The sequence below is a fragment of the Bombus huntii genome, chromosome 13 (genome assembly GCF_024542735.1).
Source record: "Bombus huntii isolate Logan2020A chromosome 13, iyBomHunt1.1, whole genome shotgun sequence".
Lineage (NCBI taxonomy): Eukaryota > Metazoa > Arthropoda > Insecta > Hymenoptera > Apidae > Bombus > Bombus huntii.
Window position 1 is genome coordinate 5,927,659 of NC_066250.1, and position 13,011 is coordinate 5,940,669.

A 13,011-nucleotide genomic window follows, 5' to 3' on the forward strand; every position below is an offset into this window, starting at 1 on the left:
CGGTATTCTCCGACGAGAAGCTGGGATTACCGTGTGCACGTGCGAACTCCTCTCCGCGGTATTAAACGATTCGACGAGTTTTATTTATTCAGGAAATGAAAATCCTAATAGACTTTCGCTTCGTTGTTATATTTTCTTGCCCGGCTCAGAGCCCAGGCGTGCCCGGTATTTACGTACGTACCTTTTGCGCGTGCACGACCGCGTCCATCGCAGCCTCTCTTCCTATACACATCGAATACGTGATATCGCAACCCAGTCTTCTATAACGCGTTGTTAAATAACAGCATGAGCAGCCTTCTGGGAGTTTCGGAAGGAGCTTGTTTGAAGAGCGAGGGAACAGTTACCCACTGCGCTGTTGTTGGGATTATCGGACGAACCACCTCTGAATGGAATCGGTTCACATATGTGTTTGGTAAATGATTGTTCTTGTTATCGAACGGGGAATTCTAATTGTTAAAAATGAATCGAAAAATTCCATCACTCTTTAAATAGATACACGCTTAGATTTTAATAAATCAGGAGTTTGCCTCGTAATTCGTTGATCATGGAACAGGTAGTAATTTTATTTCAGGAACACTACCGAACCTTTTCACAGAGAAAGAAGATAGACATCGTGAGATTTGGGTTACTTGAATTGTAAGCTAGAGACGTTCTGTAGAGGAGAGTGATGGATTTATTTTAAATTTAAGCCTTCAGTTTAAATATTAAATATCAAGAAGAATTTCTTTTTCGATGATAGTAACATCAAATGGAAATTTGATCAAACTAAGTTGTAGATTGTAATTTGAAGATTTAAATTCAGACGAAACAGCTCTACTGGTATTTAAGCTAGCACTAAACCATTCCCTGTTAACCGTACGCGCCCGGTAATCCAAAGAATTTGGTCGATGTAAATGTAGGCAAAAAAAAAAAAAAAAAGGGGGTGGCATGTAAATCGTTAAAGAGACTCGATTAATTAACACCCACTTTTCTTCACCGTCATTTGCAAGAAAAATAGCCTGCGTTCGCAGTGAAGCACACGCGTCGGTTCGATAGAAGCTTACTTAGGTATTAAACGGTGGCCGTGTATTGTTTAAAGGTTCGCGTGTGTGGGATCGGTCACTCTGTATAAGAGAACCGTGGTAAATATTAGGTACTATCCTGGCGGCGTTAAGTGTACAATGGTGAAAGGCAACCAGGGGGTGTAACGCAGTGGGGTGCGTGTAGTGTGTCCGCGCGAGAAAGACAGAGCGGATGAAAGAGGGGGGGTGGAAGGATACCTTTCGTCCGTAGAACAGCCGAAGGTAGAGATGGAGGCGGCGACCAAATTGAATTTGGGTTCTGGCCTCTGTTTAGATTCCTCGTTGGTTGTTTAGTTTAGAGGAACAAAGAAAACATCTATGTGTTTATTCTAGCCAACGTTTCACCCCCGTCTCTACTACTCTTGCCGCGACGTGCCTCTCTCTCTCTCTCTCTCTCTCTCTTTCCCTTCTCCTCTTTCACATTATTTCTGTCCCTCGCGCGAAACCACTCTTTCTTCTTCATCCCTCTTCCCTCATTTCCCTCCAACCGGATTCCTCGACAATCCACAAACTCTTTCCACCATATGCACATTTTTTTATGTGAGCTTCCAACCCCTGCAAAACGCTGTGTCCTCTAATTCGTTAAATACACCCCTTGCGTTGCATCCCCCTTATTTTGCCACGAATTTCTCTCGTTCAACGTTTTCGATATACGTGTGTCTTCTTTGGCGTTATGGATATCGACGTTATGGATATTTTTGTTCGGGCAAAAGTGTTGCTTCTCTTAAACCTCCACCCCACTCTCGCAGAGGATCCGAGAATTCGCGAGAAGACACCGTGGGAGACGCAATTTCCAAAATAAACGCCGTCTCCGCAAATAATCATCGCGCGTGCTTTTAATTAAATTTCACCGTCTGGCGCCAGAGTATCCGCGGTAGAATGCCGAGTTCGGTGCTATCTTCTTCCAATTCGCAAGTACTTCGCTTCGAGCTCAAAGTATCGATCCGAGATAGATGAAATATATTTCCCGACGTACGTACGTAGTAGAAAATGGTACGTCGCGAAAAGAATTGACGCTGAGAAAGGCGTGACGAAATCCCTATTGCCACGCCACTGTTGTCGGTGATAAAAGCCGATAAGGAAAACGAGACTGGCGCGTGTGCTCGTCAAGATAAAACCAAACAGATGTGAAAATATTCAACCGTTTTATATACGACGCACGCTTTAGACTCGACTACGTTTCGAGAAAAGATCCGTTTAAATATACCGTCCTATTAAGAGCCTAGCCGTATCTATCGGCGAACTTCTTTTAAATTCACCGTCGTCGATCCGTTGCAAATAATTACGAATATGAAAGACAAAGAGATTACTCGGCATAGACACGGGGCCGATGTTTAAAGATCGCGCGACGTGGGAACACAGTTGTTTCAGGTGTACTACGCGTAGAATCCCCTCGGTGTTTGAGATTTCCGAGGCGAAAGAGACGCGGCAAAGATTTAGCGGTATCCGATGGTGTTTACACGAAGCGACACGAAATGTTTGGCCGCGATTCTCTTGCCAGTTATTTCAGGTGGCCAACCGAGCCTCGTAGTTTTGTCAACCGACGCGAAGCTGATCATAAAAACTCCGGGAATCGCATCGACGCCATTCTATCGACGTGACCACTCCATTACCTAACCGTTTCTCGTGAACTGTTTCGTTGATTCATAAAAGAGCGCAAAGAAACATACAGCGATGAACAAAAGTATTGATGCGGATCTGCGTCTCTCGTAAAATTCTGCGATTCTCTTTTTACACAAGTTTGACCTTAAAAATATCATGAACAAGTGTCGCGAGAATTTCTATTTCCATATTCCAATTATTTTGTTGCCGCCGTATCGATCTCGCGACAACTGAATCCTTACGTTGATTGTACGAAATACGACAATCGATCATGTACCTTTCTTCGATTATATATTTTATCGATTTTTTATTGTTTAATAATGTAACAAATTACGGCATATTTAAATTACTCATTGGATAGTGATATTTTACAAATAAAAATGAGATAAAGACTGTCGCGTTTTATAGGTTTGCACAGAACTCTACGAGAAATCCGCTGTCTAATAAATCTTTCGTCTGCCACGGTAAACTACGAAAAAAGGTACATGAAGGAGCTTGACAAACGAATGGTCCTGGACCGTCAATTATTCGTTTTGCACATATACTTATATATGTAATTTGAATTTCACACATCCTTTAACTACCTTATTCTATCAATGTTCAACAACATTTCTACCGTTTCTACTGACAATTCCATCAAACTTAATTGCGCGCGCCAAGAATACAGGAAAAAGAGGTGTCCGAGGAAAAAAGCCAAGAGAGAGGCATCGTCGTAAGATATCGTTGAAATTTGGGAGGATGTTCTACTAGATTTTCTCAGGTATCACTCAGCGGCAGGAATCGAGCGTGTGAATAATAGAGGGTAATCGCCCTTGCCAGTCTCTGTCGACCTTCGCCCCTCGGGGGTAGCAAGGTGGGAGAGTAGAAGGGTGGGATTTCTAGATTGGATTTAAGTACACAGCCGTGAGGTTTCAACCGGTTAATAATGTAGATAAAACCGAGACTTCCAGGACTACGCGAGACGTCGCGATGTTGTGGCGAACTTGAATTCTCTCAGCTTCTATCACGGCGATCTGTTCTTACCCGACTGTTCCTTAGCTGATTGAATATTCCAGAAATTGACAGGCATCGCCGAAACACTTGGCACGAATCCAAAATAAATACCTCGGTCTTGTTTCTTCGCAATCGTCAGCAATTTACGATGCTAACGGATCGAATTAGTCTGCTTATCGAGTTTTCTCCGAGATTAATCATTAATAACAATTTGTTTACGGAAACTGATTAGCAATCTAGTTAAAATAAACGACTTTCACTGTAATACATGATTTCTGAAACTGAAATGTGGATAAATGTTAGTTGTTGTTACGTGATTTATAGAAGAAACGGAAGAAAAGATTTATTCGTTTCAAACAAAGTGGAAGGCAAGCGAATCAATGGTAAGGCTCAGCGAAATAACGCGATACGAGGTCAAGGATCGTTCATCTGTCGGAAAATTGCACGTTTCCCTAACTGAGAAACTAAGCGAGGAATGAAATAAGAGTATCTCATTCGCGTAACGAGCGGCTCGCGGAAGTTGAACCAGTCACCAGTCAGTGAACGGTTTCAGTAATTTATTAAAATCCTCGTCGCCGTCGTCATCTGACGTTGGTGCTCACGCGACCAGGAAAAAGCCTTTGCTTCCGACTTAAAAAAGAAAAAGAAAGAAGGAAAAAGGAAAAAAACAGAACGAAGAATGAAGAAGATCGCCGAGAGACACAGCGAGCGCGAAAACGAAGGAAACCTTTTATGCGCAGGCCAGCTGGCTCAGCACGACAAAAATTCTTTCAATTACAGAAAAGCGAGTTCTCCTTAATTCCCCGGGCATCGATATTCATAGCGAAGCGTGTTACGTAAAAGTTACGACGGGATTCGGCTCTCGAGCCGCAGAGAAAGAGAACGAGGAGAGCGTGGATGCGGATCAGGCTGCAGCCTGGTTATAGGCACTCGAATACCGGGGGTGGTAGCGCAAAGAGGGTAGAAAAGTATAACGGAACCAAAGGATGGGGGAGAAGAATTGGGCAGCAAAAAGAGATGGGGGAGAAAACGGGTGTGGGATGCCGAGCAGAAGCTTGATTGGAAAGGACAGCCTATCCGCAATTTGCGATCCGAGAGAGGGGAGTCGAAGGTGAGAATTCCGCTTGTCTCTCATCGAGACTTTCTTTCTCCCCTTTCTTCGCCTCTTCTTTCGTCCACCAACGTCATCACAACCATCACCTCCTCTTCCATCCCAAGCTTTTTCTATTTTTCAGCCAACGTTTCTTCCCGCTAAGCACCCCTTCGCCATTGCCTCTACGCAACCCCTTTTTGCATTTCAAGGAAGGAGCGAACGACCTCGTCAATACCCGTGCTGTGGCTCTTATCCGGCCAGATCCTCTGGATTCTTGTTCATCCTCGCGCGGACCCGTTTGGATATTAATCGTCGGGATAAACGACCCCCGTGATTCTAATGAAATATCGACACACCGGCGAAAGTTTGTTTAATCAGTGAATACCGACGTCGTGATCACGAATTCCGAGTTGATCGAGGGACCAAGAAGAAGGGTCTTGTCACGTTTGAATTCGATCTTTCGCTTTCGCTTTCCGTCTTTGAAACTGGTTCAGCTTGATGTACACGATATACGTTGTAATATATTAGGACGAAAGCTGGACGAAATATGAAGCGGAGGTTGCACGAAACGGTTTATCGAATTCTATTTTCTGTCCCCTCTCGTCTAACGATCGCAGAATGTTCGCGGTATCGACTATCGAGCTAATATTAACGCGCAATCGCCGTATTCGCCTGCACCGAGTTTAGCCACGGCGTTCCATCAAAACGGATACAGGTCGAGGTACTTTATTTTCCACGGGTCAGACGAAAACGCGCTGTCCCAACCACCAAATTCACGGCTGTATTATTCACGAATATCTTATTTTGTTAATCCGTTGATAGAGTCCGTACAGTTCGATACTACTCCGTCAGTACGAACGTTTGCGATTTCATAGGGACACGTCTATTACGATTTCGTTTAGGATAATCGCCATTATCGATCTGTGTATACACTTCTCTGCGCTAGTTTCGAGAAATGCCAATTTGGAAAAGAAACTTCCGTGTCTTCGAGGACCCATAGGTCTCCAGTGACGTGGCTCGAAGCCTTGCGAGCAACCCTCCGCTCAGAGAACCTGTTAAATTATAAACAACGTCAGCCAACACCGCGGGATTTCCATCGACTCTGAAACCACAGAAACTTAAGGTGGTTGGTCTCGCGACAACCAACATCTCAGTTTCGGAGCTGAAACTCACGTGGCCAGCGTCTCTTGTAGCCAAGTTTCGCGTCAACCTTCGTGCGAACACTAGCTCATTAATTTCGAAGAAAGGATAATGGAGCACGACGCGTCTTCCCTTGAGGTGATCTACAGTGATTATGGAAAATATTTGCAACCTTATTTTAAATTCTTATTCTCCTTATTCTCCGACGGAGCGTTTTATTCATCAGAATCCAGATTTCATTTTTATAATATCAATTATTGTAACCAACACAAAAGTAGCACTAAATGACACGAAATTTGATGCAGTTGGACTTAATTAATTAGTAGATGCAAAATAATAAATACAATGGTGTGCAGATACTTTTTATAGCCACTGTATATCATGTACTCTACTTCGCAATAAATTTTCCTGTCCCACCCTTCTTTCGAAATATGACTGTGATTCGATATCGAGATAAAGCACGACAAAAAGGGTGCAAGAAATTATAAAACGAAAGCGTAGCGCGACAACCATCCGACTCTTCGTGTATTTCTTTTAATGATCCTTTTATTTTCTAGCGAAGATATCACAAAGCCACTCTGCATCCCCATTCTCTCATACGTCTACTTCGAAATACATGCAAAACTTTGAAAGACCAATGTTTCAATTGTATTTGCCTACTCGTTGGACAACTATGCTATTTCGGTCGTGCACATAAAAATGAAGATCGACGATAAAACAAGTTTCAAAGACGAAATGAATATAAACAGACAAATTGATAATAATAATCTAATAAATACAATGGCAACTTGTAATTGGAAATAATTGACCGACGAAAACAATTGAAGGTATTAAGAGAGCCGACAAGTTGGAACATCAGCACTGGCGCTAAAGTTACGGTGGCCAGCAGGACTGGTCCCAGTCTATGGGACAATGGAGGAGGGCAGGAAGTCGCGGTCGAGCTGGCGAGTGGTCAGCAGAACTTGATAGTTTCTCAAAACTCGATCTTCGAATCGTCTCGAATCTCACGCCGTCGAAAAGACCTTTACGATCTATACAACACGAGTGTCGTGTGGAGTCTAACATTTTCGTTTACCATCGAACACAACAATACGCTTGTTTGACATTTAAATATGTTATAAGTAACCGAAAATTAATCGTTCGATTTATCGATTGACGTGTAAACCAGATGATGGTTCTATTTATGCGGTTTTCGTAGCTCGTTTTAATCACAAATCAACGAATGCATTTAAACGAAAAACGCGTCGAGAAAGTAGACCAGTGTGTCGTTAAAATAATACCAAAAATATCTTTTTCTCTCTCTCCCTCTCTTCTCCACGGTATACTTATGTATACGTGTCAGACTGACGATAAGCGAATCTCTGTTTACACGTAACCAACAGGCGAGCAGATGTACGTGTCGCACGTGTAATTCATAGGCCCGTAGTGGTACACACGTATTTACCTGGTGCGTCACGTGAACTTGATATTCACCGTTACTATCTACGCATACGAGCGCGTAAACGCGGTGTACGAATGAAAATACCCTGGATAATGTTGCCTGTGCGATTATTAAAATAATTTATTTCCCGCCGGTGACCGTTATCGATGAAAGGAGACTTATCGACCGATTCAACGCACGAATAGGTTGAAGCGTAGTTAGGAATATTGACTCCTCGTGAAAAAATGAATGTGGAAAAATATGGAGTAAAAAAAAAAAAAAAATGAATGGCGATTGACAAAGAGAAAAGAATTACTATTCCGTAGTTTTGATCAATTTTTCTAAAAACAAACCGTCCCTTTGTTTCTCGCTGTATATGTGTTGTATTTTAACCACATGCTGCATATGCTTGTGACATACGAGCGTAAATTGTTTGTAGTTTAATCGGTTTGAATTCTATCCAATGATCTGTGTGCATTAAGAAGCTATGATAACCTATAAAAAAATCTTATATATACATTTACATTGTAGGTCGTATCGTGTTATAAAAAATGTAAGCACTTGTTGAAACATATTGCATAATATTATGACATTATTAAACTGTTATTATATCTTCGTCGCGTTGTCGACGTTTTTATGCATTTTATATTATATGTTCTCGGTTGTCTAGAATAAGATATCGAAGACCAGAAGATAACGGAGAAGCGTAACGAATAATTAGCAAGTAAAGTACTATTTATATATGGAGACGTACAATATGTCTAAAAAGACATTCAGAAGCTGGGTGCCCCATATGTCACGCATATATGCATTCCAAAGGTGACTGTATACCTGCTGCTCTGGTGGTATCGTGCGACCATATTCGTCCCCCTTTCGAAAAGGAAACCGTCGAAAAGGCCGCTTTAAGGGCCATAAAACATTTGTTTCCCTCGACGGTGCTCGCGCTACTATCCGAAACGCTATATTGCGTACAGCCGCGAACGCGGGATTTCGAATTGAATTTGAAATCAGGGGGCTCGATTTTATGGTGGCTGGGTGTCAAACGCGTCGCAAGTATCGCATTCGAAGCGGTTATTCCACGTGAGAGAAGGGGAAAGTTTCGCTTGAACCCGAAACCCTCCATAGGCATGGATCGTTATCGGTTTACTGGTTTCCTGGCAAGTGTATCGACGCGAGATGCGGCTGTTCAAACGGTTCAATTCCGTTTTCCATTCCCTATGAGACTCATAGGACAAAAATACGGCTGGGATAGATCGCAGTCGCGAGTCTCTTATCGCTCCAAGATTCCTCTATTCCGAGAAATCAATGAGTCTAGCCGGACGTCTTAGTAAGCGCTTTATCGCTCGTAAGCAGATGTTTGCCTCTAAAATTAGTGCTATTTATGGAGTGATGTCGTCGGTTATTAATAACACTATTCCCGCGTTACACATAAATTCCAGGAAAGAAAAAAAAAATACGATCAAAGATAAATATCGTCCGACAAAGAGATCCGAGAGTTTCGTAATATCGTGCCGTATTCGGTGAGAATGAAATTTCTTGGAACCATTGTACAAAAGTGAGCTTTCACAGAAGATAGTGGGAGGGGTAGAAGAGAAGAATCGTAGAGAAGAAAAGAAAACGTCGCGGTTATCTTATCGAAAGCAAATTTCCAGAGATTAATTCCTTACCTGGTCGTTGTCTTGTTGATCTTGCCCGTATGAGGGGGTGTCACCGTTAGGGGTGGTGGCGGCGGAGGGTCGCTGTGACGTTGACAAGTTGATCGCGCCGTCTCCGTCTGTGTCATGATCCATTATGCCATCGTCCTGAAATCACGATCATCGTTACGTCAATCGGACTGCTGGCTTCTTTGGTGCACTGAACTTCATCGTTGAACTCGCCGCTTTCGCGTATATACTGGCATCTTATATTACGTCATACCGCGAAATTTCTCGATCGGTCAACAACGTTTCGCTGCTATCGTTCGAGAGATGTTTCTTACTCGCGAAGCACGAAAGTTTGGGTTTCCGGTAACCACGGACCACGGTAAAAGAAGAAAGAAAAGGATAGCCGGCTCTACGAAGGTTTTGAAATATGCTTTAGTTATACGATATTGCCCTCGACGTAGGAACAATTTTAGATCACGTCTGACGCATGTGATTCCATACACTCGAGGCAAAGGCAACAATGTTTAGCTCGCGGAACACACGTACACATATACAAACGAATCGCTAATAATATATTCTATCGTTTGCATTCTCACGCGAGGAATTAACCTATACGATAATGTAACACTCCTACTTTTTCCTGTACCTTGACAAACAATATTATTCGACTCGCAAAAGTTCGCTTACTTTAAGAAAAGTTCGTAGTTCCTAATTTCAGTCATCCAATAGCCAGTTTAGAATTCATGGAAGCGTAATACATTTGAAGCGTCTCACAGCGAGAGAAGGACGTGTTTCTTCGAATGGTTTCGCAACGAATAACACTTTCCGCGACACGAAGAAAAAAAAAAAAATAAAAACAACGGCGTAGAAAAGCGAACGTAAATACCGGATCACACAAAAACACCACTCGCGAGGAGAAATAAGTTACACAGCGTCTTCAACGGCGAAGAATCACCATACCGGAAGTACGCTGATCCTCCAGCTGGCGCACAACTATCACGCGAATCGTCGATCGCGTTCTTTCACCAAACGAATATACGCACCACTAATTTACGATCCGAGAATTCCTCGTTCGTTCGTTTAACCTAAAAACGAAACGACAGCATCATCTACGAGGCTCGCGCACACATGGGGTGAAAACGCACTTGGAAAATGTCGTTGGCAACACGCACGTGGACACGAAGGAGCCGTCAAAACTCGTGTGCGCGGGCTATGGAAAAAAGAAAGAGAGGAGACGAATGGAACGAGGATGACGAAGAAGAAACGGTTGGGACGAGCGCGTGTAAAAGGAGACGAAAACTATATAGAGGAGGAATGGAGAGGAGAGAGGACGAAACGGACGACGACGCCGTAAAGAAGACGAAAAGCAACGTTCACGCGGCGACCGAGTAGCGAGGACTAAACACTAAAAGCGGCACAGGCATACCAAGCAGCCCAACCAGCGAGGCTGTTGCTTATTGTGTAAATATAAACAAATATAGTTGAAACCAACCAACAGGCCTGCTTTCAGCTCTCCCTTCTCTCCCCGCCCTGCTCCGCCGTCTTCTACTCTTGTGTGCCCTACCTTCTCTGTCGGCATCTCCCCTTCCCCACTTATCGCGGGCTCTCTGTCCTCCTCCCCTACCCCAGAGTCGTGTCTGAAGACTTTGCCCCTCTCGCTCCACCGTAACACCCACCCTTCGTCACGTCCCTGACCCCACCGCCGCCAGGCAAACCAGTACATCATATACGAGGCACGTTGTATACCGTGGCTCTGTGTGGCTGACTGGCTGCCTCGGCTTAGCTTGGCCTGTGCCTCTGCCCTCTCACTCTCTCCTTCTCTCTCTTTGCCTTCTGTTCTTCTCGTCCCATATGCTCGTCTCTGCTCGAACATTACACATCGTCGCACGGTTGTTTGGCAAGCGGCTGTTCGCGACGCCTAACTTCGTGACAACCGGGGGACTAGCCGACTCTTCGCTCCGACAAACGGACAACTATAGGCCTTCTGGATTTTTCTACTGGAGGGTGTTTTGAAGATTCACAGAGTTTTCTTGCACGTCTGATCGAATAATTGTACTGTACCAATGAAAATCGGAAACATACCGCTCTTCGAAGCTAGTCTTGTAAACTAATTTTTAGGGTTGCAGTTGATGTAAAAATATCGGAGAATTAATAACTGAAATCGATGAATAACGAAATTTGGAGCAAGAACCGATGTTCTTGGATTCGCAAGATATCGAAGATATCCAACTTCCTGTATATATAGAGAATTATGTAAGAGGAAGTTAAATACACGTTAGAAAATGAATCGTTAGCACCCTGGATCTAACGAGTTGGTATTTCTCGAGATAACCGGAGATAAGTCGGCTGCGACTGTCAGGCACACTCAAACGGTTCGATACACCGACTTACTAATAAATTATGAATATTTCGTTCTTTAGTTGACTGGCCGTGGATATACATGGAGGCGAGGAGGTGATTGCACACACTGTTGCTTCGTAAATATGTGTGTACACGTGTTGTCTGACGCAACCTGAACCACCGGCTCAAGTTTGTATAGGCGAACCGGAAATGGGGGACGAAATATTCCTCGAAATGGCATGTCCTTAAATATTCCTTTCACTCGTATTTCCAGTACTACAATTGGTACCGCGTACAGCAATGCTTTGAAAATTTTCTGCTGATACGTGGAGAATTATTCCGTTCTTGTCACACCTTCTTGTCGTTACAATGTAACGAAGAAAAATAAAGAAAAGATAAATGGCCAAAGTATTTTAAATTTGTACGACTACCCTTTCCTAACCTCGTTCCTTGTATCATACACGGGGCAAGAAGAAGTGACGAAGAGAAATTGCTCCAGCGGATTTATATTATTCAATGTAGGAACTGTAGTCCTATCGAAGTTATACGAGGCAAATCCTTGGGTTTAGCTGTTCCCATTGTCGAACAGCTAGGTGTATTCCGTAACCCAATGATGGTTCGGCGAGGGGTACCGCGACCCATCGCCTGGTCCTATGATAACAAAACTTAGGGCAAAAATAGGCGCAGCCGGCCTTGTGAGGCTTGTGTACGTGGCATATACTAAATATGTATTTATTAAGTAAACAACCGTTGCGCTGGGGTTCTAAGGTACATACGTCTCGTTTCCTATTTCATTGTGAGTAATGCGTTCTCGTGGACCCAATGGTTTTTAGTTACGTCACGTTGTTCCAGCATGGCTATGATGATATTATATGCGACGTGAAACGCTTCTATAATTTTTAAATTCTCGTTTATTTTTTATCATTCTGCGTAGAAAGATCAAAAAGTCACACGTCGAGGGTATATAATTCGTCAACGATAAGGGAGACGAACCTTTGAACAATTAACCAGACAAAGGGTGTGTAATCTAACCCAAACGACGAAGGGGTTAAAAATCGAAGGCAATGTCCCAGACGGTAACACGGGTTTAAGAATGGATCCCGACACACCGTTCACGAGAACGCGTACGAGTATCCAAAAGAGGGGTGCACGAGGGTGTACGATCCAGCAAACCGACCGTAAAGAAGGATAATCGTCGAGAGTCGAAGTAAGAAGAGATAACGAGATCGTATATCCCCATCAAAAAGGAGAGAAGGACAAGGTAAACGCCTTCGTCTGTGTGCGCACAGGTCCTGACCACCCTTCCTACACGTATATATACACCGTTCAGTGTTCATACTACCCTTCTAAATAATAAACGAGAGGATTTACCCCCGTCAGGTTCGCACGACGGTACATAAAAATACTCGAATCTGAGAAATTAGCGGGAGAGGACTAACGGGACATCGTTCGTCGCAGGAGTTCGAGGTGCAAGAAGGAGGTGGAGCGAGGACAGGATGTGGAAAAAGAGAGGAGCTTGATAGGAGGGAACGTAAGGGGTAGGGGCTTGGTTGGAGACGAGGCGGAGGCGGTTCGGTCTCGGGTGCGGAGTGGCCGCCAGGAAAAAAGGGTACCTAAAAGGGTTGAATTAATGTCGCGATAAATATATGATTTAAGGTGGAAACGTTTGCAACTCCGGCTAATTTTTTATCTGAGACCGCGACGCGCTCCTCGTCGAGA

The 13,011-nt window shown here is 43.6% G+C and overlaps 1 protein-coding gene across 12 annotated transcripts in view; it reads right to left on the minus strand.

Annotated features, from left to right (window-relative positions):
* LOC126872385 (forkhead box protein P1-like) overlaps window positions 1–13,011 on the minus strand; it is a 215,616-nt gene that overhangs the window by 85,069 nt on the left and 117,536 nt on the right. For all 12 annotated transcript variants that reach the window (XM_050632271.1, XM_050632277.1, XM_050632270.1 and 9 more), the window contains exon 3: window positions 8,977–9,111. In XM_050632271.1, coding sequence (XP_050488228.1) covers window positions 8,977–9,111 — 135 coding nt within the window. The remainder of the gene's footprint in view (window positions 1–8,976; window positions 9,112–13,011) is intronic.